Source organism: Mesoplodon densirostris, chromosome 5 (genome assembly GCF_025265405.1).
Source record: "Mesoplodon densirostris isolate mMesDen1 chromosome 5, mMesDen1 primary haplotype, whole genome shotgun sequence".
Lineage (NCBI taxonomy): Eukaryota > Metazoa > Chordata > Mammalia > Artiodactyla > Ziphiidae > Mesoplodon > Mesoplodon densirostris.
The window spans coordinates 123,923,343-123,948,783 of record NC_082665.1 but is presented as its reverse complement, the minus strand read 5'-3'; the positions used below and the strand labels follow the sequence as shown (position 1 = coordinate 123,948,783).

Sequence of the window (25,441 nt, the reverse complement as noted above, 5' to 3'; positions counted from 1 at the left end):
CTCTTAAGAGATATATCAACAAATTGTAGTGTAAATTCTTGGATCTTGATTGAAACAAACTGAAAATTTTTTAGGGAAATTTGAACATTGATTGTATATTTGATTTAATCAATGGGTTATTTTTATTACTTATAGTGTTAAAGTGGTGCTATGGTTATGTTTTTAGAGAGTCTTTATCTTTTAGAAATACACACTGCAATATTATAGGTGTAGTGATGTCTCAGGTTTGCTTCAAAATGCAACACTGAGAGAGGAGGATATGTAAAAAAATAAAAGAACTGATTAATGATGAAGCTGGGCAATGGCTATGCTGCAATTCAGTCTACTATTGTCTCTTTATAAATGCTGGAATTTATAATGAAAGATTATAATGAAAAGATTATATATGAAAGATGTTAGATAATGAAAGTTTTTTTAAAACTTAAGTTGAAAACTATACTGCCTACGAATGTGGGGTTATTTCAAGATACAAACCAAAACACACACAGCAGACTTTTAGATCTCTTGATGTTAGTTTGCACTATGTAAAATTTGTCTATTTAGTACCTGCACACATCTTGAGAGAGAAACTCCTGCATTTTAAATATTGATCAATTAAGTTAAAACTGAATTATCACCTTTTTTTCCATCAGGTAAAAATGTTCGATGGTATTAGTCTAAATCACATCATGGAATACTTTAATATTAATTTTTCTTAGCTTTTTATCTCTATCAGAGTTTCATCCTCACCTGTTTACCATCTCCACTTTCATTTCTGGCCAAATGCAGGAATTACTTGACTTTCATTTTCTAATAATAATTTAGGATTTATCTTCAGTTCCCACTTATTGTGATTCTTTTCTCCTTTTACTTTCCTATCAGATAGTTTGGCTTGAGTGAATCATAAATGTCTCTAGCTTCAATCCTAAGCTGTTTTTTCTCTATCTCATCTTTAATGAATATACTACCATTTCTCTTTTTTGCATGAAACTGTAGAGTCACTATTGATTTTTCAAAATCTTTACAGTTGTTGACTCCAGCCTCGGTCTGTATTCTGTGATTTTTGTTATTGTCTCAAAACCAGATTTGCCTTTCCAGTGGTATTCGGGTTAGACTACTGTTCAGATTACCTGCCCTGAATCAACACCAGATGTCAGGGAAGCTATTTTGAAACTTAAAACCTATCATCAAAGCTGCTTATCACTATTCCTAGAGAACCTACTCACTACTTTTCTCCCTTTTATTTCTGATTCCTATAGATGGAATGCCTTCTCACTTGAAGCCTGTTAATACGAAACCAAGTATTTATTGTAGGAAATATGTTATTATTCAGGTATATTCATCAACCTTATGACCTAGGTTCTTCTGTGTAACTCTAAACTCATGGAATTTTACTTCAATGCATATCTCTGACACATTGTTTAGCAAGGCAGTTGGGAAGTACTGCTAACCTGCTAACTACCAGATATACTGGAGCAGGTATTAATCTCTCTGCTTCCGTTCTCCTTACCTGTTACCTTCTGAACTGGACTCTTTCAGCTTATAACTTCTCTGAATGTCATCTCTTTTTCCAGCTTCTGAAAATAGCATAAACTTTTGTTTCTTTTTTGGAACTCTTCTGAAATCTTTCCCATGTTACTTGTTTGATGCTATGGATTCTTCATCAGAATTTAGAGAACACCTCACACTTTTCTAAAAAAGAGGATATCCTGAAACTTCCTAACTTGACACTTCAGCATTGTAGACTAGAATTGTGGATGGTGTGCTGTCACATAGATACGCTGTGTCTGCCTAATACACGTTTTCAGTTGATTGGGTATTTGCTAAAAGTGGGTAATTTAAATTATCTACCTGCAATTTGATTCTTATAGATCTCTAGTTTTTAGTCTTACGAGTGGTTAGTATACATTTAAATGAAACTGAATTGATATGTAATATAATTTACATTTTTAGTAGTAAGGTATTAAATTCTTACTTTATATAGTTCGTGGATATTTGTTACAAAGTGAATGTTGTAGGTTTTAGTACTTTCTCCCATAGTCCATTCAGATTGCAGTAACTGTAGGGAATTTGGTGGTGCCAGTGTTCATAGACAGTTTCCAAAGCATAGTCATGGAAGGGGACACACAAAATCACTCATCTGTGTGATCTGTCCAGCTCCTGGGACAGGAAGCCTACTTCGCGACAGGGCTAGATTTAAGTCATCTGATGAGGAAGGAGGGGAAACAGTTTCATCTCAGAAGGGTTACTCTGTTTTTACTTCAGTGACTAAGTTTTCCCAAGAAATTTCTTTTCAGCATTTTATTAACTACTTACCTATCTTTCATCCTGATTACTCTAATTTGGGATATTTGACTATCTAAAGGTTTTAGCAGCTTTCTTTTGTCCCAAATAAGTCATTTAACAAGTTTTTCTGTTTCTTTCCTGCTTCAGTGCATTTGACACCTTTCTGGAACTTCTTTGGCTTCTAAGATATAGTTATTATTCTTGCTCTGAATCTGCTTTCAGGTAATTTCTCTCCTCTTGAGGAGCTATGGTCACTTGTGCCTAGTCAGACTCCTGAGCTTCAGTTTGGGCTGTCTGGAGGGCCGTCACATTAAGATTTATGCGTGGACTTGAGAGAACCTTGTTCAGACCCATGGACTGTTGATTACCGGCCCCCCAAAGTAGAGGCTTCCTTGTTGGTAGAGAACAGGTCATATACCTGTGTCTGGGGACAAATTGTACATCCAAGGGAATTTCAAGCAAAAGTCAAATGAACAGATGAAGATGAAACAGGCTGTAATTTATTATAAAAATTAGGCCCAGGAAAGAGATGCTTCACAAACCATTAGCATAGTCCACCCAGGATCCCAGCCTGAACTGGCGAGAAAGTTCTAACTCTCACAGGGTGCCCAGAGAGGATCAGAAGGAAGCAGAAAATAGCAGAGGTTGCCAGAAATAAGAAGCAGTAAACCATCAGAATATGAATAAAATAACCATTGCTGCCTTTACGAGACTAACGAAGGAGTATTTTTCTGTTTCCTTGATGCCCCATGCCTCCGTGCTCTAGGCGCTCCTCCTTTTCAGCCTCTTGCGTATTTATTACATATTCTCATGTTTTCTAGTCCCAATGCGACCTCATTCACATCTTCTTCACCTAAAGTACCAGTACTCAGAGACTAGCAATCACCTCTCTTCCTGAACGTCTGCTGCCAGGCGCTGTTCTTGGCGCTTTCGCATTATTTCATCTTGATCACAAGATTAGTAGTATTATCGCTACTTATAGATGAGGCCTTTAAGCAGCCATTTACTCAAGGTCACACAGCCAACAGTTATGCAACAGGAATCTGAACTTCGGCTTTTCTTCTCAGGTTTGTGATTTTTCCATTTCACCTCAGTATAATGTCCTCTTATCTCCTTCCTGCAATCTCTCCTCCTGCAGGCTTATTCCCACTTAGAGTTACTCAAATACTCTCTTCTTTGCTACTTCCCTATTCAGAAATGTGGAGTCCCTCTGTTGCTTTTCCTCAGTTGTAAATACTGCATTCAAAGCTCTATTCCACACCTCCCACCTTTTCTTCTGTCCTGTGGTCCTGCTGCAAGTGGCAGTACTTCATGGAAGTATTGATACTTTCCTTTTGCATTGCTAATACCATACAGTGCTCTACATTTGGAATACTCTTTGCCTTCTGTGTCTTCATAACTTTCCTTCTGATTTGGTTACTTTTCCCACAGATATTCCATGTTCCTCCTCTCCTAAAAATTCTTGTTGAAACCTTTTGTGATTGAACCTATTTGCTGCTTATTTCTAGAGGACATTCCTTCTTCCCTTATAGGCTCGTCTCTCGGTATTCATAGGAGATTAGTTCCAGGACTCCCGCAGATACCAAAATCCATGGATGCTCAACTCTCTTGTATAAAATGGAGCAATATACCCATATAATCTATGCATATCCTCTCATATACTTTAAATCATCTCTAGATTTCTTGTAATACCTACTACAATGTAAATGCCATGTAAATAGTGGCTGGCATGCTGGCAAATGCAAGTTTTGCTTTTTGGAACTTTCTGGAATTTTTTTTCCCCAAACATCTTTGATCCACCGTTGGTTGAGTCTGCAGATTCGAAACCCAGGGATCCACAGGGTCGACTGTATATTCACTGTGTATTGCACTGCTCTGTATTTGCTCTGTGGGTTGTTGCAGTCGTAAATTCTTGCATTATAAACAACTATTTAAGCTCCTTTCAGGTGGATACTCTTGCCCTTTTGTATTTCACGTTACCTCAAAGCACCTGGTAGAATTTTTGATCCAGAGATCATTTAAGCAATACTGACTAACTCGGTCCATTTGAAGTCTGTGTTTTAATCAGATAAAACTAATGGTGTGGTCATGTATAATAATTTGAATCATGATACTTGCATCAAAAAAATAGGATAATGATTTTTTTTCACAAAGTTGGTACTTACAAAATTACAGTATACCAAATGGGGTAAAACAAAGCAATCCCCACACCAAATGCATAGGCTATAATTTGTTTTGCTTAAAAACTGTTGTATTCATCATGCATATGATGACATTTACATATGAAGACATTTGAAATATTTAGATGTTGAAGGGTATCCAGTAGTTTCCCTTTTTCTCACCCTTTTTTCTTTAACACATGAGTCCCACCTATGGCATAAGTTGCCTGGCAAATACAGACTTGTACTGAAACCAAAAGCTGCCCATGGCACCTCTCAGAGATGAGAATTTGAGGGTAATTCTTGGAATTGTGCTAGCCGATTTCAATCCTGTGTTTTCTTTTTTCAGGTTTCCTGAAATGCAGTTTTTCCAACAAGAAAATGTGAGAAAAATTCTTACAGATGTTCTTTTCTGTTATGCTAGAGAAAACGAGCAGTTGCTTTATAAACAGGTAATGAAAATATCGTACAGGTGGCATCCATTGACTCAGAATTTTCTATACAGCTTGACAAATGATAGAGCAATAATGTAGCCTTTATTGTATCCAGAGTTGCATCATAATAGTAAAGCAATCAAAGAGCTGCTTGTCAGCTGCATGGTGAGAAAGGTAAGCTCATTGACGCACATATGCTTCTTCCTTATTATAAGACATTCCACCAAATTGTCTTCTATGAGGCATTCAATCTTTGCTTTCAACTTTTGAGAGTTTGTTTATAAACAGCATCTTTGAAGGCAATCTAGTAATAAAACTTTTCAGAGTTGTATATATAAATATTGTTTCTAAGTACAGCATTTATAAATATGTGGTATGTCATGTAGAGAATAATCAAATGTCCTTTTACTTTTCAAAATCTACCAGTAATATAACTGCAGAAAGTTCCTTTAAACTTTCTGAAATTTATATGATATTCTTGTGATCTTGATGTTTAATTCATCTCGTTATTAAAGAAGATTATTGGATTATGTTTATTCTTTTCAAAATGTAAATTTTTTACTTAATATATAAAGAAGTATCTAGGTTTGCACTTAACCTTATGGGGTTCCAATAAAAATATGCCAAGTTAGATATTTTTATGTATTTCTCAAAATGCATATTAAATGAGAATTCAAACTATATTAATAAATTCTCCAACAATCCAAAGTTATGACATCCAACTGATGACAACCCAAATTCAGTGTAATATAACAGAAAACATCTGCATGGTGAGAGCATTGTATTTAATTTGAGATAAAGTTGATTTGTTTAAAGATAATAAATCAAGTCATTTTACAGTTGTCCTAAATAATGTATTTGTTATTGTATACATAGAATATCCAAGGGAACTAATTTTATCTTAGTTTCGATACTAATAATATGTCTTTATATTAATTACATGGTGATATTTAGCTTTTAGAATGGGAAATGGAAAAGTATATCCTACTCATAATGGCAACCAAAACTATAAAATGTCTAAAAATAAATGTAATAATATAGAATCAAAAGCTATATGAAGAAAACTATAAATGTTATTGGAGCAAGAGTTGAATAAATAGAAAAGTGATAACGTGTTTTTAGGTGGGAAGACATTAAGTAAAAATATTACTTCTTCCCAAATTAATATGTAAATGTGTTATCATTCCAGTGATAGTCTAAGTGAGAGATATGGTTTTTAAAAACCAGGCACAGTGATTTTAAATTTTATGCCAAGAAGCTTTATAGTCATTTTAATGGTGATAATACAGCTTAGTGGTTAAGATCCCTGGCTCTAGACTCAGATCCCTTGATTTGAATCTCGGTTCCAACACTTTAAGTAGCTCCCTTGTCTTGGACAATATACACATGTAACTTTTCTAATCCTTAGTTTCGTTGAGGAGGGCAATAATAGTATTGACTTTGTAGAGTTAAAAACATGTAGTGCTCATTATGAGTTCATGTTGGTAGCTGTGATGGTTATCATTGCTACAGTCAGTATTAAATATGTTGGAGCTGCCACAGAATTCAGGGGAAGGGGAGAATGGCACAGGGAGATCTGAAAACTGTTATAAATGTTCTGTGATCAAACCAATGTGACAGTAATGTGGGAACTGAGAAATAGATCAGTGGAACAAGCTAAGAACAGGTTCAGTTGTAAATTAGATCTTCATATAAGATAGGACGTTTTCTTTCAATGGGAAAAGGATATTGACTTGCTGTATTTGGCTTTCCATCTAAAAAAGATTAAATTATACCATTATTGGGAGAAGAAATTCCAGACGGAGTAAAAATATAATTATAAAAACTAAAATTACATTAAAATTCTGGAAAAAACATTTAGGAGAACTTTTCTTTTTTATAATCTCAGGGTAGGAAAGGTCTTCCCAAGCAAGACAGGCTATTCAGGTGAGATATAAAGTGCAAAGACCAAAAACAAACCAAAAAGGAGACTGGGAGAAAATAAATCTCAATCAGTATATCAGGATTTTTTGGAAGCAAATAACAGAAAATTCCATTCAGAATGACTTACAGTCTAAGGATGTTATTAACACACTTTGCAAGAAGTCTGGGGGCAGAATGGCTCCGCAGCATTTGTTAGTTCAGTACCTCAGGCTCTTCACCAGTGATCCAGGTTTATTTCTGTTTTTCTCTTCTCCTCTTCTCATTGTGTCGGCTTTTGTCATCAAGCCTGTCTCCTCAGCGTGCACTTTTCTCTTTCAAATATTTGGAAATATCTCACAGTAAAAAATTTGATGATAACGAATCAAGTCGGAATAAAATTATCCCAAGTTATACATTTGTTTCCCCTTTTTCTTTCGAGAAAGAAAAATCTAGATTCAGGAAATCTTATAATAATGGAAACAAGTTCCATGGACAAGGAACCAAAACATCATAACTGCACCATCCACCGTTTGTGAGGCACGCAGCCCACTGCGTTTGTGAGGAAGACTATAAACAGATCAGACTCTTGATCATTTAGACAAAGTCTATCAATTACTGAATAGGAAAGTATTATTAATTTACTCCTGTGTATCACTTTCTAAGATTTAAATTACTACCTGTTAATGTTAAAAATTCTATACATTCTTTACATAGGAATAATCCCTTGCTGTAAAAGGACTGAATATTTTAGCCAGATCAAATTTAAGAAAAAACCTTAAGTTTCATCACAAGCTGTTAAAGCTATTATTTTGTACTAGGTGACACCCCGTTTAACATCGACCATATTGTTAATAGTTATGGGATTTTATTGAATTAATGAGACTGTTATCATGTAGTAGAATGTCTTGCTGAGTTAATTGAAACTGCAGAGATTATATAAATGGTATTAATGAACTTTGACTGCCTGATGCCTCAGCTTTAATAAAGACTGCTTGGTGGGCTAAATGAACACAGGCAGATAAAAGAACAGGTTCAATTTTGTGAGCCTACAGACTGTTGATGAGGAAAACTTTGTTACCTTTCTTTTCAACTGGCATGAGTTTGGAGTGCAGTGACTACTAAGGATCCAGCAGGGAAAAAGGCTGTAAGCAAGCAGAAACGCGGATGGTGTGGATGGAAGCAAAATACACATTTTGGGAACCAAGAAGTATACAGACAATACATTCTTTTTCATTATGCTTTGTCAGATTTACAGCATATTGAATTTATGATCATTCTTTCCAGATAGTTCTCTTTTCCTTTAAAGATGTCTGTTTGCTTGCCACTTGTAATTATTAATCAGGTTTTTACTAGTCTAAAATTGAGAGTAAAACCAGTAATCTCTTACAAGTGTATTCGAGAAAAATATCCCTAGTTTGGTTGGAAGTCAACACTGAATGTGTAAAAGATTGTCTTAATGGTATTCAGGGGACTCTTAATTTCCATTATACAAAAAGCACTTATTTATTGATGGAAAATATTAAAATATAATTCAGGATGATTCTTTTCCATTTCTCATCTTATCATAGTTCAGCTTTTACCCTTGTGTTGATAAATGAAATATCTACCCCTCACTATATTGAATGGAGGCTATTTCATTCATTCAGCCACTATGCAGTGAGCACCTTGTATGTGCTGAGCCTTAGTAGGAGCTGGGTTTGTCTATGTATGTATGTACATACGTATACATATCTGTATCACTTGTCCCAGTTTATAACCTACAGTACTTCTGTGCTCATTTTATTATTGTGTGTCTTGCTGTTTAGACTGCAGGCTCCATAATGGTCAGGAGTTTGCCCACTCCATTCACTTTTCTGTTACCAGCACATCATATGTAGTTAATAGATAATTTTTGGAATAAATGAAGGTGAATGATGCATGAGCAAATGGAGAATCTGGAGAAAGGAGTGTCACAGAAACTAGAGGGAAGAGAACGTTCAGGGAAAATGAGAAGATACATTTAGGCAAGAACCGTTTCGTATTAAACCATCCTTAATTAGTTAGAAAACATACTGCAGGGAAGAGTTCTATTCAGAAGATCTCTGCCGCCACCACCACCAACACCAACAACCAAAGCCTAGTAAGAAACCTAATAAAAACTATGCAGTTCCACATATTTTTGGATTGGAAGATCTGGTGTTCTTAAAGAAGTCTATTTTCTTCAAGTTAATTTTAATGCAATGGCAATAAAAATTGCAGTATTTTGTTTAGCATTTTATGTAACTAAATTACATTTTCATTTGGATGAAAAGATGTTAGAATAGGCAAGATAATTTTGAGAAAAAGAATAGAAAATATGGGGAAATGGAGTATTTTACAGCTCAAGACATTACAGTAGTAAAGTTCCTGTTAAGAGTATATAAACCAATGGAATACCAGTAAAAACTCAGAAAAAATGAGAGCTAAATATTCAGCTTATGATAAAGATGACATTTCAGAACTCTTGGGAGAAGATGGATTATTCAATAAATGGTGATTATTCAATAAATTAGTTTAACACTTTGGGAAGGAAAAATACATATTATTCTTCAGGGCAAAATTAAATACCAGATGGGTAAAGAATTAGCTGTACAAAAAGAGCCTGTATATTTAATCTAATCTCAATATGAGGAAGGTCTTTTTAGCATAAAAACAAAATAAGAAATCATGAAAGATGATTTATTGATTTGACTGTTTTAAAGTATACAGCTTTACTATGACATAATCAAAATTAAAAGGCAAGTTATAAACATGGGAAAGTATTTGTAACAAAAATAACTAAGGGTTAATTTCCTGAATTGCTGAAGAACTATTATAGATCATCAGGAGAAGGGAGACTCTTCATTAGGAGAAAATGGACAATTCATTAAATAAAAATGACCACTGAAATGTTTGTGTTCAACCTCACTAGCATTTAAATAAGTTAAAACAACTATTTGACTGTAAAATTTGACAGGATTTTTAAAAAACACTACAAATAAAGATGAGGGTATGTGAAATGGTGATTTTTATGCCCTGAAGTGAGGGAATTATTTCTAAAGGGCAGGTTAATTGTATATATCAAATGTCTTATTAGCTCATTTACCCAGAAATTTTACTTCTAGGGACTTTATCCTAAGGAAATTATCAGAAATAAGCAAAAAAGATTACCGCAAAGCTATCTATCACAGTTTTAATTTTTCTTTCTTTTCTCTTTTGGCCTTCCTTCCCTTCCTTCCTGCCTTCCCTCCTTCCTTTTTTTTTTTCGTTTTTGTTTTTGTTTTAGATATTCTGTAGTTCTGTGCAATAAATAACTATTACTTTCATGATTAAAATTATGTCACTTGGTCTTTGGGATAACTTGAGATTATTCTAGAAGAATAAACCCCTCATAATGATTTTAAAGCACATTAGCAACACTTAATTCCATTCTTTATGGGTGAGTACCAAGTTCTTCTAAGGAATAGTCTTTTCAAGATTTGTTTAGTAGGAGACAGTCACCTAAAAAGATTGAAGTGATGTGTGGTAATTTGTCCCAAATCACAAGTAAATTGTCAATGGATCATAAATTATTTTGTAAAAATGTAATTAAATTAAGTCCTTCTCATTCAAGGCTAGTGATAGCTTATAAATGAACTCTGACAGAGTTTCCTTTTGTACTACTTTATGTTAATAACTAGCATCCTATGAACAGCACAGAGCTGCCAGACCGTGCAGACGTCCCTGTGGCTGTCCTTCCATCACAGGGGATTTTCTCTAATCCCATCAGCAAAAACTTTCTTTTCTCTCAGCTTAGTATTTTATTGTTATTTGCTGTAGAGGCGGGGTTTTGTCTTCTTTTTTTGTAAAAGATCATCGTAGGCAAAAGGAAAATAGTGACACACTTTAACAGGCAGAAAAGAGTACAATCCATTTTTAACTTGCGAAAATATGTTTTTGATGCCTAAGTAGGGAAAAAAATCTCAACTAACAAGGCGGGTCACTGATGTGGAATATCTTATTTCCTCACAAGAATGGATAAATAATGGGTTTTTATAATACCCTTTGAAAGGCAACTTAGTAACTAATATACTTTTTTGTTTCTATGCCTATGTATTTAATCCACAGGTGAACACAATATAAGGAAAAAGAAAGTTGTATTGGTGAAATCACTAAATGAATTGAAAAGCAACCTTATAGTTGAAGTAGACAGGAAAAAAAATTATGGCCATCTTGGCTTAAACATGTTGAAAATCGTACTTTAAAAACTCATACCTGCTAAAGGTTTTTTCTTTTATTATCCAACATTTCCAGCTAGATGACTTCAGCTCTTCCTAAATCTACAGACATCCTAATTTTGAGCCATTATATAATGAAAACATTGGATGTAATTTCCTTAGGTCTACAGTTCTTAGTTGCCCTTCTTACTGCAGATCTTTACACTGTAGCATATGATTATAATTTGCATAAATGAAATTCATATTTATGAGTGCACATCCTGAAGCAACTGACAGGTGCAAGGTTGTCTACCATGCCGATTTATTGTTTGTTGTGTCATTTAAAAGAGAGCTGTTCTCCATGTTTTAAAGAAGAATACCTGCTGTGGTAGAATTGGAGTCAAGTTCTAAAACTAAATAAAATCTCACTTTGTAGGTTTTTATGTTTATGCTCTTCTGTATAATACGAAAATGCCTGGGGCGGGGATCAGCTGCAGAGGCTTTTAGCTGAGCCCGTCTGTCCACCAGTGGAGTCCGGACATGCCCCCGTCCCTTTCTCTGGCTCTATTTCAGGGCATGCACGAGCTGTTGGCTCCAATGGTCTTCACCCTCCACTGTGACCACCAAGCCTTTCTTCATGCCAGTGAGTCTGCACAGCCAAGGCAAGTTTGTCTATGAGCTCCATCTATTTTGTCAGCCCTGCTGTAATCCTTTTTTAACCTCAACACCTTTTATATTGAAGGTATTTTGTAAATTGTAAACATTTGATTGTGTTTCCTGTGGCTGATTATTAATTCCATTTAATAACTGTAATCCCATTTCAGCTATGGGGCAAACTTGGAATTCTAAATATCTTTGCAAGTCTTAGAGCTGTACCAAAGGAAGACATGTAACTGACGGATCGAGAAGAGGACATTTTTGTTGTAATAGCAAAGTGCTGATGATTGTTAATATTCATACGTTCTATCCTCCAGTGACCCATTCTTTCACAGTAAGCTGTAAGGGAACCTTATGTGTGAGATATTTTGTCCTCACCAGACTCAGTTCAGTTCATAAATAGAACAGTCCCCCAAAGAACCCCAGTATAAAGAAACAAAATGACTTCTCATGTTTTTGAGATACAATTACTGAAGTTATTTGCTGGAGATAATAAATTAATGTATCTTGTATTTAACTTAGGCCGATTGTTAGAATTTATTTTCTAACTTCAGATACCCTAACTAGAAGGGACAGAGAGGCAGTCGGGAAGCATCTTGGGAATGGAGAGCTGAGGGATTATAAAACTTCCTCAGGAATATTCCACAGGCTAGCCTCTCTCTGTGCCGAAAACAACGGATTAACATATAATATTTCATGTGTTTATCTGTATGATCTTTATTCATCAAATGTAGCCATCCATTTTGCTGAACATATATTAGGGCATTTGTCAAATCAACTTTTGTTTACTATATTGTAGATTAGTATTTTCTAGTTCCTTTGAGTTTTTCTAATTATACTAAATTTATTGGATCTGACTATAGTAACCATATCTTAGGTGCTGTTGCCTCTGTTATTCTGAAGTATGATAAGGTTGCGGTTAGTATTGGGATCCTGTTTTCATGCCAGTTTTATCTTTTTAAAAACACATATGCAGAATATACTCCATAGGAAAGTATACATGATTGCAAATTGCTTTTTAAAAAAATAGCTTTTAAATGAGTTCTACATGCTCCTTTAACTGTTTCAATCCTTTATAAAGTAAAAGCAGCACTAAAATAGATTTGGAAGAGGTGCTGTCACTGATTAATTGATGTTAAAACATAATAAAAATAGAAACCATTGAAAGAAAATAAATTACTGTTTTAATATGGGATATTTGACCAGTAACTATATATTTTTTTGTTTCATTTTGGACAAGTGATAGATTGTGGAATAATCAGTTGATTCTAGATCAGGCACATTCAAGGAATGTACTGTCACATTCAGTTTTGTTATTTGGAATAATTAGATAGTTGCCTCGTTGTGGTACAGACAGGCAGCTAATTTGGTTTTGATCTTTATAGAAAGAAAGGATTTCGTTTGTTAATGGAGTTGCTCTTTTTATTAAAAAAAGGCTAACTTTTTTTCATTTACACATTATATGAAAGTTGGCTTATGAGTATAGAATAAGGCAACCTCTGCATCTCCTTCAATTAAAAAATTACACATTCTGATTGATTGTATCGCTTTTTTAAGTGAGGAAATGAAAACTCTCTTGAACCCTGAGTATCTGGAACATGATGCCTAGTAAGTACAAAAACTTTCTGTTTTTATTTTTTTATGCCATTTTTACTTTAATGAAGATTTAACATTGGGGTTATATTATTTTTCTAATTTTTAGTGCAATGTTCTCACAACTTATGGAAACTGCTGAACCTTGGTTTTCTACTTTTGAGCATGATGGTCAAAAGGTAAATCTTACAGTACCGATCTTTTCAATATATTTGAGGGAACAAATGATTTTAGTAACAACATATAATCAGAGAATAAAAGCCATTATTATCACTATAAAAAAATGAAAATATGAAGATACCTGTGGAGTAAGTTTGAACTGGCGGTCTAAATCATATCTCTAATTATTGACAGATTTACAAAGGTAATATAAAAATTTTCATATAAATAAATAGAAACTTTCTTTGATATGTGTGTATATTATGCCTGCAATATAATTTCATAAAAACTATTATAAACTTTGAATGAAAAGAGTATTTATCTACTTGATCTGTGCTGTCCTGGTGAGTTGATAGGCACAGAAGTATGTAGATAAACTCTGTGTCAAATAGGTTGTTTTGCTTTTACTAATGCATCACTAAATTGAATTTATATGTTTAGCATCAATACCATTTATCCTTACTCTCTCTTACCCTTATTCTTTTTTTTTCTAATAATTTTTATTGGAATATAGTTGATTTACAATGTTGTGTTAGTTTCAGGTGTACAGCAAAGTGAATCAGTTATACATATACATATATCCACTCATTTTTAGATTCTTTTCCCATATAGGCCGTTACAGACTACTGAGTAGAGTTCCCTGTGCTATACAGTAGGTCCTTATTAGTTATCTATTTCATATATAGTAGTGTGTTGATGTCAATCCCAATCTCCCAATTTATCCCTACCCCCCCACCTCCTGTAACCATAAGTTTGTTTTCTACATCTGTAATTCTGTTTCTGTTTTGTAGATAAATTCATTTGTACCCTTTTTTAAGATTCTGCATTTAAATGATATCATATGATATTTGTCTTTCTCTCTCTGACTTACTTCACTCATATGATAATCTGTAGGTCCAGTTTCATTCTTTTTTATGGCTGAGTAATATTCCATTGTGTATATGTACTACATCTTTATCCACTCCTCTGATGATGGACATTTAGGTTGCTTCCATGTCCTGGCTTTTGTAAATAGTGTTGCTGTGAACATTAGGGTGCATGTGTCTTTTTGAATTAGAGTTTTCTCTGGATATATCCGCAGGAATGAGATTGCTGGATCCCATGGTAATTCTATTTTTAGTTTTTTAAGGAAACTTCATACCGTTCTCCATAGTGGCGGTACCAATTTACATTCCCACCAACAGGGTAGGAGGGTTCCCTCTTACCCTTATTCTTTAACTATAATTTTTATTGTGAAATAATCAACATACCGTAACATTCACCTTTTTAAGGTGTACAATTTAGTGGTTTTTAGTATATTCACAAGGCTGTGCAAATATCCCCACTATCTAATTTCAAAGCATTTTCAACACCCTAAAAGGAAATCCTTTTAGTCCCATTAGCAGTCACTCCCCATTTCCCCCTCCCTAGAGCCTTGGGCATCACTAATCTACTTTCTGTTCCTTTGGACTTGCCTATTCTGGACATTTCAGATAAATGGAATCATACAATATATGACCTTTTGTGACTGATTTTTTTCACTTAGCATAATGTTTTCACTGTTCATTCATGTTGTGGCATGTGTCAGTACTTCATCCCTTTTCAGGGCTAAATAATGTTTCATTGCATAGATATATGCCACATTTTGTTTTTCCATACCTCACTTGGTGACATTTGTGTTCTTTTCACTTTTTGACTATTAAGAATAATGTTGCTAAGAACACTTGTATACAAACTTTTGTGTGAACATATGTTTTCAATTCTCTCGGCATATCTCTAGGAGTGGTATTGCCAAATTAACTGTCATTTTAAACAACCATATATGCTAACTTAGAGATCATTATGGTCTTCTCGTTGTTATTACACAATATTGGAAAAATTGCAAATTATTCTGGCAAGGGCTGTTGTTAAGAGTTTTTGGTATACTATTTTCTATATGACTAATTTATTTTATGTTAGTATAATTGAATGAGTTCTATTTAGAAACAACGTATTACTCAGTCCCTTCACTCCGTCTCTTCGCAAATGAGATGGATAACTAATGCTTTTCATGCCTTTGGTTGAGGTCAGGGCGAACTACTGCCTGCAGGCCAATTTGGCCTGCCATCTGTTTTTGTAAGGCTTGTGAGTTAAAAATGGCTTTTACATTATTAAATGGTTGAAAAAAATATAAAAAGAGGAATAGTATTTGGTGACATGAAGATTATATAGAATTCAAATTTCCATGTCCATAAAAAAGGTTTGGCGGGGATACAGCCATGCCTACTTGTTTACTTACTGTCTTCGGCTGCTTTCTCGTTACAAAGGCAGAGCTGGGTGGCTGCAGCACAGACTGTATGACCTGGAAGGTCTCAAATGTTTACCATCTGGCTCTTTCCAGAGAAAGTTTGTCTACTCCGAGCTTAGGTGATAAAGTCTTACTCCAGCTGTATATCACCATGCTCCATTCCGTAAGGGTTATTACAGAGGAAGCTTGCTGTAAGCATGTGTGATGAACAGTAGCTCTGTATTCTCAGCAGGTGATCTGATGGAGTCATAGACTTATGTGAACATCAGATTTTGAGCAGAGTTTTTGAAGACATTTAATTAACAGGCCTCATGATCATTTTACACAGTGGTCATTTTGTATTTTATAACTGATTCACAGCATCTGAGAAGCTGAATGATAAAAATGAGAGGGCTGCCGGTTTTTACTTTTACTTATTCATATTGCTTTCACTGAATCATGTCATGAGAATGGCTAAGACAACACAAAGACCTTTATTTTATCAAAGAACACATAGATGTGCCCTCTGAGGATTTATATTAATTATTAGTGTGTATCAGTGCATAATATATTCCTAAAAAGCGTATCTAGTGAATCCCTTTTTCATCCTCCCCTTTTTGTTCTTTTTCATGATTTGATCATCTTTTTTTTGCGGTACGTGGGCCTCTCACTGTTGTGGCCTCTCCTGTTGCAGAGCACAGGCTCTGGACGCGCAGACTCAGTGGCCATGGCTCACGGGCCTAGCCACTCCATGGCACGTGGGATCTTCCGGGACCGGGGCACGAACCCGTGTCCCCTGCATTGGCGGGCGGACTCTCAACCACTGCGCCACCAGGGAAGCCCCAATCATCTTTTTAAAAAGAAGTTCGAGAAATTAATGTATCACTCCATTGTGCAGGTCTTCTAGTTCCTCAGAAAATTCAGTCATATCACTGTGCATGCTGGCTAGTTTAGCGACATACTTTTTATAATAAGACTTTCTTGATGAAGGAAGCAGTGTGTTGGTTTACATAATGGTGTGAAATCATTATCTTGCTGCATTGCTCCGTCTGTGGCCTGGCAATGATCTGTAGAACACACTTTGCATACCACTAATAAGTGGTTAGAAAAGTTTTCTAGTTTTATCGGTAGTTGTGGCTATCTCATTTGATCCTGTATGTTAAATGCAAGTAGCATTCTTTATAATAAAAAATACTGAAGATAAGGAATGTTTTACATTAACTCTGTCTTCACTGTTTTTGATTTTTTACTGTTAGATAAGCTATGCTGTTTAGCATTAAGTGATCAGAAACATTACTTTCAAGTTTTTTAAGTTTAAGAGATTTTACTATAAAGTATTCTGAGCTCAGGGGAAATCTTTTTAAGTTAAAGCATCCTATTATTTGAAGAGAGTACTAAATGTTACAAAATCAGAAAAAGGTGTTTTGTATGTACTATTTTTATAATACATGAGCACAATATAGAGGTTTCCCTTTCTCCTGTCTATACAAGTTAACAACAATGAATTGAGCCCTAAAGATTAATATGGTCTTATGTCCTTTGGACCTAAATACTCTAGGGCAGACACTGTAGGAAGTCCAAAGGGCTGCTTTTCTTTTTTAAGCCTTGAAATGATCCTGGACAGACAGATGGAGCCCCTTTTCCCTGGACTGACACAGGACTCTCCCCTGCTCTCTTCTGTGCTTTCTACCAGCCTGATTAATCACAGCTCTCATGCAGAATTCTGAGCTTTTTTTCTCTGTAGTTCTTCCCTTCAAATGATGAGGGCAAGAGCTTTACCTTCTTTATCTTTATGCCCCTGAATCCGGTCCAGTGACAAAAAGATGTTATTCCTTTCAGAGACCACACAGTTTAGGAGGAAGAGAAGTAGAAACACATACTGTGGGAGCAGAGAAGAGGATAATGAACTAGACCTGGCACTTGAGCCAAATTTTAAAATACACATGGGGACTCCTCAGTGGAAACACTGGGGAGGGGATATTTCAGGTAGAAGAATGGCATCTCCAGTATCTCTGGAAGCACAGTGAGAACAGAGGCTGACTAGATGATGGAAAGCCTTGCTGACCTGGCTAAAGAATTGGAATTGTTTCGTTTTGTTTTTCCCAGAGTGAAAATAATGGGGAACTATTAAAAATGTCGAAGGAGGGACTTCCCTGGCGGTCCAGTGGTTAATACTCCACACTCCCCCTGCAGGGGGCACGGGTTCAGTCCCTGGTTGGTTGGGGAACTAAGTGTGCTGTGTGGCGTGGCCAAAAAAAAAAAAAAAAAAAAAAATGTCTAAGGAGGACAATCTGGCATAATCTAATACCTGCTTTAGATAGATCACCAGGCATTTTGGAAGATGGATTTAAAGCAGACTAAATTGGAGGGCAGCAAGATGAGGAGCAAAGGAATGGTTAGGGCCCCAAGTCAGGGTGCTGGTGCTGAAGAAGAGACATATACAAGAGTCCCCTGAGTGGTTCTGAGGAGCTACAATTGGCAAACCAGGTGTTCGTATTGGAGGATAGGTTGAGGTAGGCATGGGAAAGGGTGAACATGTTTTCGAGCGGAAGGTGATGAGCTCAGTTGCAGGCCTGCTGAATTCGAGACGCTTCGGCAGTCTAACATTCTTTGCCGACATTTGAGCGTATGGGAAGCACTCCAGGGTTCTAGGTTACGAATACAGATTAGGAAGTCTTTGAAGAATGGGTTTTGGTTGATGAAGCACTGTGAATGACTGAGCTCACTTAGGGAACTGCATGTAAGTAGAGATTAAACTGAGACCAGAACTGTATGAAAAAGCAGCATGTGTGAAACAGAAACAAGAATTTGAACTAGAGTAGACTGAGGATGAGTGATAGGCAGATAATCATGAGAGAAGATGCTATAAATCCCAGTATTGGAGAGAGGTAGAAACTGGGAACTGAACATCAGCAGAAAGGTCAGCCATAATATATTAGGGTATATCAACAGACTTGAGGGGGTAGTTGATGTTTACATGAAAACATTACAAGGAGTTACAGATCTTTCTTAATACTGGGTGGCAGGAACGGAAGTTTTACTGCCCACATAGATTTTTTTTTTTTAAGTCAGCTACATTTTTGGTCTGAAGAATTTAAAAATCTTTCTACCCAGCTATTTAACTTGATCAAAGGACAGTTAGAGGATGTCTTCTTTTCTAGTACTGGTTTGCTTTATTTCTTGACTTTTTTAATAGTTTTGAGAGCTTAAAGTAAGACAGTTTTCAATTACTTTTTTTCATGTTTAACTTTTATGCCACAAGAAATATATTTTCCTCAGAGTGTGCCATTTAGGTACTATGGCTGCTGCTGAGACAAACTGGCCATGGACAGATAGACTAGTGGCCACCATTACCTCTAGCCAAAATTATCTTATATGACTTAATGTCACCAGATAAACTGGTCGAGGGAATACAAGTAGAAAAATTTTAGAAGATATTTCAAGGCCTTTATGGGCACAGTCATCTATGTGACAATCAGTTTATGATCCCACATTTTAAGCTTTTTTCCTGAGTTGGTTAAAGTAGTTGTTGGTTCTTCTCTAAACTTCCATTGATAAATGCGTTCAAGATTGATGTCCATGTATTTGTTAACTTCACATTGAAATAATACATGTTCCATTTTTCCTGTGTTTAGGGGAAAGAAACCCTGATGACTCCTATCCCCTTTGCTAGACCACAGGATTTGGGGCCAACAGTTGCTATTGTTACTAAAGTCAACCAGATCCAGGATCATCTACTGAAGAAGCATGATATTGAGCTTTACATGCACCTGAACAGACTAGAAATTGCACCACAGATATATGGGCTGTAAGTATTCAAGTTTAAATTTCAGCAATACCTAATTATGATTTATGGTGGTTTCTATATGTTTCAGATTCATAGAAGTAAGAGTTAGAGCTATGTCGGCTACATTTCATTTCATATCTCCTTTTGTGTTCTGTGTGCCAGACTCTGTGCTCATTGCTTTCATATGTCCCATTTCATCTAACTTTACCCCTTTGTTACAGAGGAAGAAACTAAAGTTTACAATAAACTTACACATATTGAACAGTGAAGTCATAATTCAAATCCAGGCAGAATTGGCTCTATAATCTGCAGAGCCAGTGTAAAATAAAAATGAATGGCCCTTTAAAAAAAAATTAGTGGGAATTTCAAGATGGCAACAGCAGATCATTAAACCAAGCATTCTGAGAAGTGCAGGGTCACACTGATTGTACACATTGAAGCCAGCCCGGAACCCAAACTATCCTGTAAGATATTCATGTTCTTTCCATTTTATAGTGTGCTTATCTGCTCTACCCTCAAAAGTGCATTTCTAAAAGTAAGATAAATGTCCCTCACAGTGAAAATAATATATTAATCATCTACAGCCAGATGACTTCTGTAACATGCTATAGCAGAATATGGAGCCAGTTACCCTTAGTTGTGTGTGTGTGTGTGTGTGTGTGTGTGTGTGTGTGGTGTGTGTGTGTATGCATTCGGTGGCTTATAACATGAGTAGGCAAATTAGAAAGATAGCAACTTTAATAAATATGAATTAGTTGTGTAGTGGTACAGACAACAAAAGAATCCTTTAAATAGAAACAATGTGACATTTATGTCTGGTGCTGGGCAGCTCCCTGGTAGATATTTCCTGCAAATCCCATCTGTCAACTAGATAGAACGTGGAAAATTGAGAAGGTGTTAATGAGATATACATAGTAGATGCTCAATGAATATGAATTCATATTTCTGCTCTCCTGTTTTCATGATGCCTGTTTTCATTTCTGTGACTTAAGCTTGATTTCATCATTGAGAGCAGCTCCGTCATTCCCAATGGAAGTGAGAAAGTTCTGGGGAACGTGGGTCCTCGGCAGCACTGTACGTTATTAATGAACTGGCATTTCTTACACTTCAAAGTCTAGCTAATATATTTGTGATTATAGAGTAAAAATTTATTTTAAAATACCTAGCAGCAAGGTCAGGAGGCAGATTCTATATTCCTCTCTACTCTGCACTCAAAGAATTGGTTTACTCAAATACAGAAATCCATTTTATAGCCTCAAGAATTTTTGTGAATCTAGAAATTGGTCTTAAATATTGGAGAAAGAAACTAATGTCGGACACGTTGATCATTTCTTTGAAGTGCCCTATGGTTTGTTACCTCTTTGGCCAAGCTGGTGCTTCACATTACGGTGATCGTGGCATGGACTTGGGTACAATGATTTATAACTAGTGTGTTCTGGTTTCCTTATCAGACATTAGTTCCCGTCAGGTTTCTCTTCATAATAATGATTCATAGAGCTTCTTTGATATCCAGCCAGCACCTTCCCAATAAGATTCTATGATCCGTGACATAATTACTCTTAATCCTTTCAACTTTATTTTCAGCTGTACTAACAAAATTAGGGCTTGCGGTAACCATAGTTGACTCAGTCATCCCTTTATTTTTGTATAGAATCTCATCTGCATTATCTAAAAATATGTAATTGTTTTAATCTTTGAAGAAATCATTCATTCTCTTAATTGGGCTGTACTACATTTTATAGTGTAAGAGTTTTACTTTCTCATATCACTTATTAAAGTTGATTTTATTATTTCTATTTGTGGGACAATGTGGTTGAATCTTCCTATGTGTTTACACTACACTAAGCTGTACTGCTCACCTGTATATTTCCTATTGATGACTGTTAGAACCTTTGGGCCCAAAGGATAATATCAGTATAATATAAAATAGCAGTTAGAAGCACAGGCTTTGAAATGAAACAGACCTGTTTAACCACTTAGAGCCTTGGTTTCTTCATCTGTGTAATGGAGATGAAAAATAGTGGTACCTGCTTCATGGAGTGCCTATGAAAATTAAATCATAATATATAAAAATCAGTGTTCAGTTTGGAGGAAACATTCAATATATGTTTAGCACTGCTTTTGTTGTCATTATCTGTCATTATAATTACTGAATTAGGATATCATGGCTCTGTCAATATGATGTACCATGTGATTCATGCACCCTTCCAGCTCTGGCTTTGGCTTTCTATGTTTGCTTCACTGAAGCATACAAGCTTCTACTTAAGTGGAAACATAATAGTTATCCTTTGCACCAGTGGTTCTCAAGAGATAGTATAGAAGTGGAGAGTAAACTTTTAGAAACAGATCATAGCAATTTGGCACAATAATTTTATGTCCTTGAAGGTAATAAATTTTGTGCGTCTTTATCTCATGGAAATGAATTGAAATTGTTTCTTTTATGTCATGCAAGTAATATTAATCTAAATAATTGCTGATGCTACTGTCTGTTGCTGTTGGGAGAAAGTTGTTTACATGGTGGAGAAAGGGTTATTTAGCAAAATGAAATTATATCCCATATTGAGTCCAGGTTTCTACTTTTAGTCAGTCTTAGCAGTTGCATGATACATTAAAGTTTATTTAAATCTGCCCTCTGATATGGGTGTGGTTATCTTTAAGAAAATGATTTTATAATTACCCTGTTTTTAGAAGTAGTTTTTCTTCTGTTTTTTTGTAGGAGAATATATGTGGGAGTCTCCTGATGTAGCAGATATGCCATATATAAATGCATTTGTTGCATTTTGCTAATAAATGTATTTAACAGAATTAGAATTAATAATTAGTGTAAAAATATTAATTGTACAAACATTGGCTACAGTCATTCCAAATTAGCTTATCTTAATTTTAAATAAATTGATGATATTTATCTTGAAATATGGGAGTAAAGCCCCTTGAAATCTTGAATGTTATATGATAATTTGCTTATTAATGTGATTATTTTATATATTTTAGTGCATTATCTCCTGGGTAATTGTAGCTGGTTTTTCTGTTAGGAAATGTTAAATCAACTTACTATTTAGGTTAAACAAAGTTAATTTGCAATTAAATATTCAATACTTTCTAAGTGATATTATAACATAATATTTCCTAAAAGTAATTTATACTGTTTTTCATTAACTTTATGAAAGATTACTCCTGTTGCACCAAAAATGAAATTTCTCTTACTTTAATTCAAATAATTAACATCTTGAGTTGTCTTTTGCTTGCCAATTATTGATAAGTATTAGACTTTTTAAAAATTAAGTTCTATAGGGGCTTGTCAGTGCATGCGTAGTAATTTCCAAAGTAAAACATTGACTGTATCATTTCCAACTTTCCAAGGTAATTTCTAAGAGTTGCTGTTGGGTATCTTCATTTTTAATATGAGAATAAGAATGTTCTTTGATTTCATCACTTGGGAATTATTTTTGTGCAGAAGCCTCTAAAATATTACTGTTACAATTCCATCCCTGAGTATGTCTTGTTTTGAGTCCAAAAGACCCTTAATCACAGCAGATTCAAATACAAAGTTTCAATACTGTTTTCTTAATACTTAATAGTATAAATACTCTTTTACAAAAAGACCGAAAATTGAAGTTTAAAAATAACAGTTTTTGCTAGGCCAGAGTAACTGTTTTATTATGCCCCTTAAATATATTGAATCTGTATATTTTCGACTACATATTATACTTTGATATAAATAGAATACATAATAAACATCCATGGGATATGCAATTAATGTCACTTTTGAGGAAACACCCTCATAACACACTTGGGCTTCGGGATTCTTAAATTACGAGCTCTTTACAGCACACATGGGATAGATTCCATATCTCCCAAATGTTTTTTATACATCTTTCATTTCCCTTATTTCCTGTTTTCTGGATTAGCAGTTGTTTTGCTGTGGTGGTTTCTAGTAATTTAATTGAGGAGGTTGTTGGTTATTGATAAATAATCTGCTAAATTGTAGTGTAGTTTCAGAATATTTATATCACTTTTTATTCTAACACATATCAGTGTGATTATGTATGACTACCAAGTTTTTTAAACTGATACTGGAAGTATAAACATAGGGTAAAAATATAACTCTCAGTCATCAAAGTCAATATAATTACCCACCTTAAAAATTCTCTCTCTCAACAGGTTAAGAAATGGCTTCCTATTCAAAACACAGTTAATGATTGAAATATTCTTTTCTTTTCAATGAGCTTTATGTTATGTATGAAACATAAAATACAGACTGAGGGATTAGAAGGTGAAGAGCCAATGATACCTTGTCATACAGCACTGGGCATTCCCCCCAAATTACTCCTCTTGAAAAAGCTGGTTTTTTCCCCCTCCTACAATATATGAAGAATTATGATTAAGAATTGTAGGGAAGAATAATAAATTATTTGAAATATTGGTTAATAATTGTTAATATTTATTATTTCCTGTGGACTAGGCATTGTCCCTAAAGGCTTTACGATGATTATCTTATCTATCCTCACAACACATTGGAATAGATGCTGTGATCATCTGCATTTTGTAGATGAGGAAATCAAGGCTTATAAAGGCTTATTTAGATCAACTAGCTACCAAGAAGCTGAGCCAAGCTTTGAACTCCTGAGCCTACATTCATACTCTAATTTGACTAGATATATGAGTGTGGTAGAAAACTAAGGTACCCAAAGGTACTATGTATCAGATGGGACCATGAGTCAAATGCAGGGTGAGCAGGTAAGCAGCAAAGACCAGCCAGGTAGGAGGCCCGAAATCAAAGGAGTCTTGTTAGTAGTGATCAGAAACCAGCCTGGTAAGGAGGAAATGGAAAATCAAAGGCACTGGAGGGCCTGAGAGCTATAGCCATGCCAAGAATCAGGACAGAAAGAGCACAGCGTCTTCTGTACAAAGGTAGCAGCAGCAGAGATGTAGGTAAAATAATAAGCCATCGCCTGAGGCTTAACTCTTCTTGTCCAGGTCCAATACTGGCCTTATTTAGGTCAGGCCACTGGATAGAAAAATAAGAAAGCAGGTGGAGAAGGGGTCTTCTGCTACTTTAATCTTTAACTTGACCTACAAAAAGAGTTAATTGATGAAATAGAAGAAATGGAATCTGTACTGACAAAGTAATTATGAATTTTAAGATAGACAGGCCAAGAAGGAAATGCTGTGCCTAGTCACACATGCAGAAATTTAGGAAAAGTACCATCCACACATCTTTCTAGGTAAAAATATACTCTTCCCACTGAAAGGTGAATAAAAATGAATAATTCAAAAGGAGAAAGCAGTTTCTTAAAGGACTGCTCGAAAGCAGTGTAACCAGTAAGATATGGTGTTTACAACTGAATGCAGTTGTCAAAAATAATCATCTAAAGAGCAGTCAAAATAATTTATAACATTATTTAGATCTTAGATCTACATAATTTTAGTGAATAATTCAAAGTGGGAAAGAAGTATAAAAGTTTGCATAATTTATCACACGTGAAGGAATATATACTATTTCACTGATATTTATAATCACTAAAGTTTTTTGTTTTATAAAACTTCTATAAAATAGTATCCATGCAGTGGGATTGTGAGGATTAAATGAAAAAATATCATTTAGAGCACAGTAGTTGGCATGTTGTAAATACTCAAAAATGTTCATAGGTATTAACTTTCATGTGCTAAGTCCAATTGCCTGGCTCATAAGACTCACTAAGTAGTCATAATAACAACAACAACAACAAGGGCTTACAAAGGAAGCATAAAACAATAAAACAAGATGACAAATGATACTGTCAAACAGTAGGCATAGTACTATACCTAAGTGCTTTAAGCTCTTCTAATAATAGACTATTCTTGATTGACTTTATGGACAAAATCCAACTACATGCTACTTAAAAGAGACAGCTAAAATACATTGATATGGTTTGGTAAAGGAATACAGAGATGGCAATAGTGATACCAAAAAATACACTTTGAAACGAAAACATTGAAAAAGAGTATTCTTTATTAATAACACATTCAATTATAATAGCCTTGAATTTTAGTGTGTAAGATCTATG

At 35.0% G+C, this 25,441-nt stretch overlaps 1 protein-coding gene across 4 annotated transcripts in view; it reads left to right on the top strand.

Annotated features, from left to right (window-relative positions):
- TBC1D5 (TBC1 domain family member 5) overlaps positions 1-25,441 on the top strand; it is a 545,992-nt gene that overhangs the window by 306,510 nt on the left and 214,041 nt on the right. For all 4 annotated transcript variants that reach the window (XM_060099476.1, XM_060099475.1, XM_060099477.1 and 1 more), the window contains 5 exons: positions 4,774-4,876; positions 11,527-11,615; positions 13,168-13,218; positions 13,313-13,382; positions 19,243-19,415. In XM_060099476.1, the coding sequence (XP_059955459.1) occupies positions 4,774-4,876; positions 11,527-11,615; positions 13,168-13,218; positions 13,313-13,382; positions 19,243-19,415 (486 nt within the window). The remainder of the gene's footprint in view (positions 1-4,773; positions 4,877-11,526; positions 11,616-13,167; positions 13,219-13,312; positions 13,383-19,242; positions 19,416-25,441) is intronic.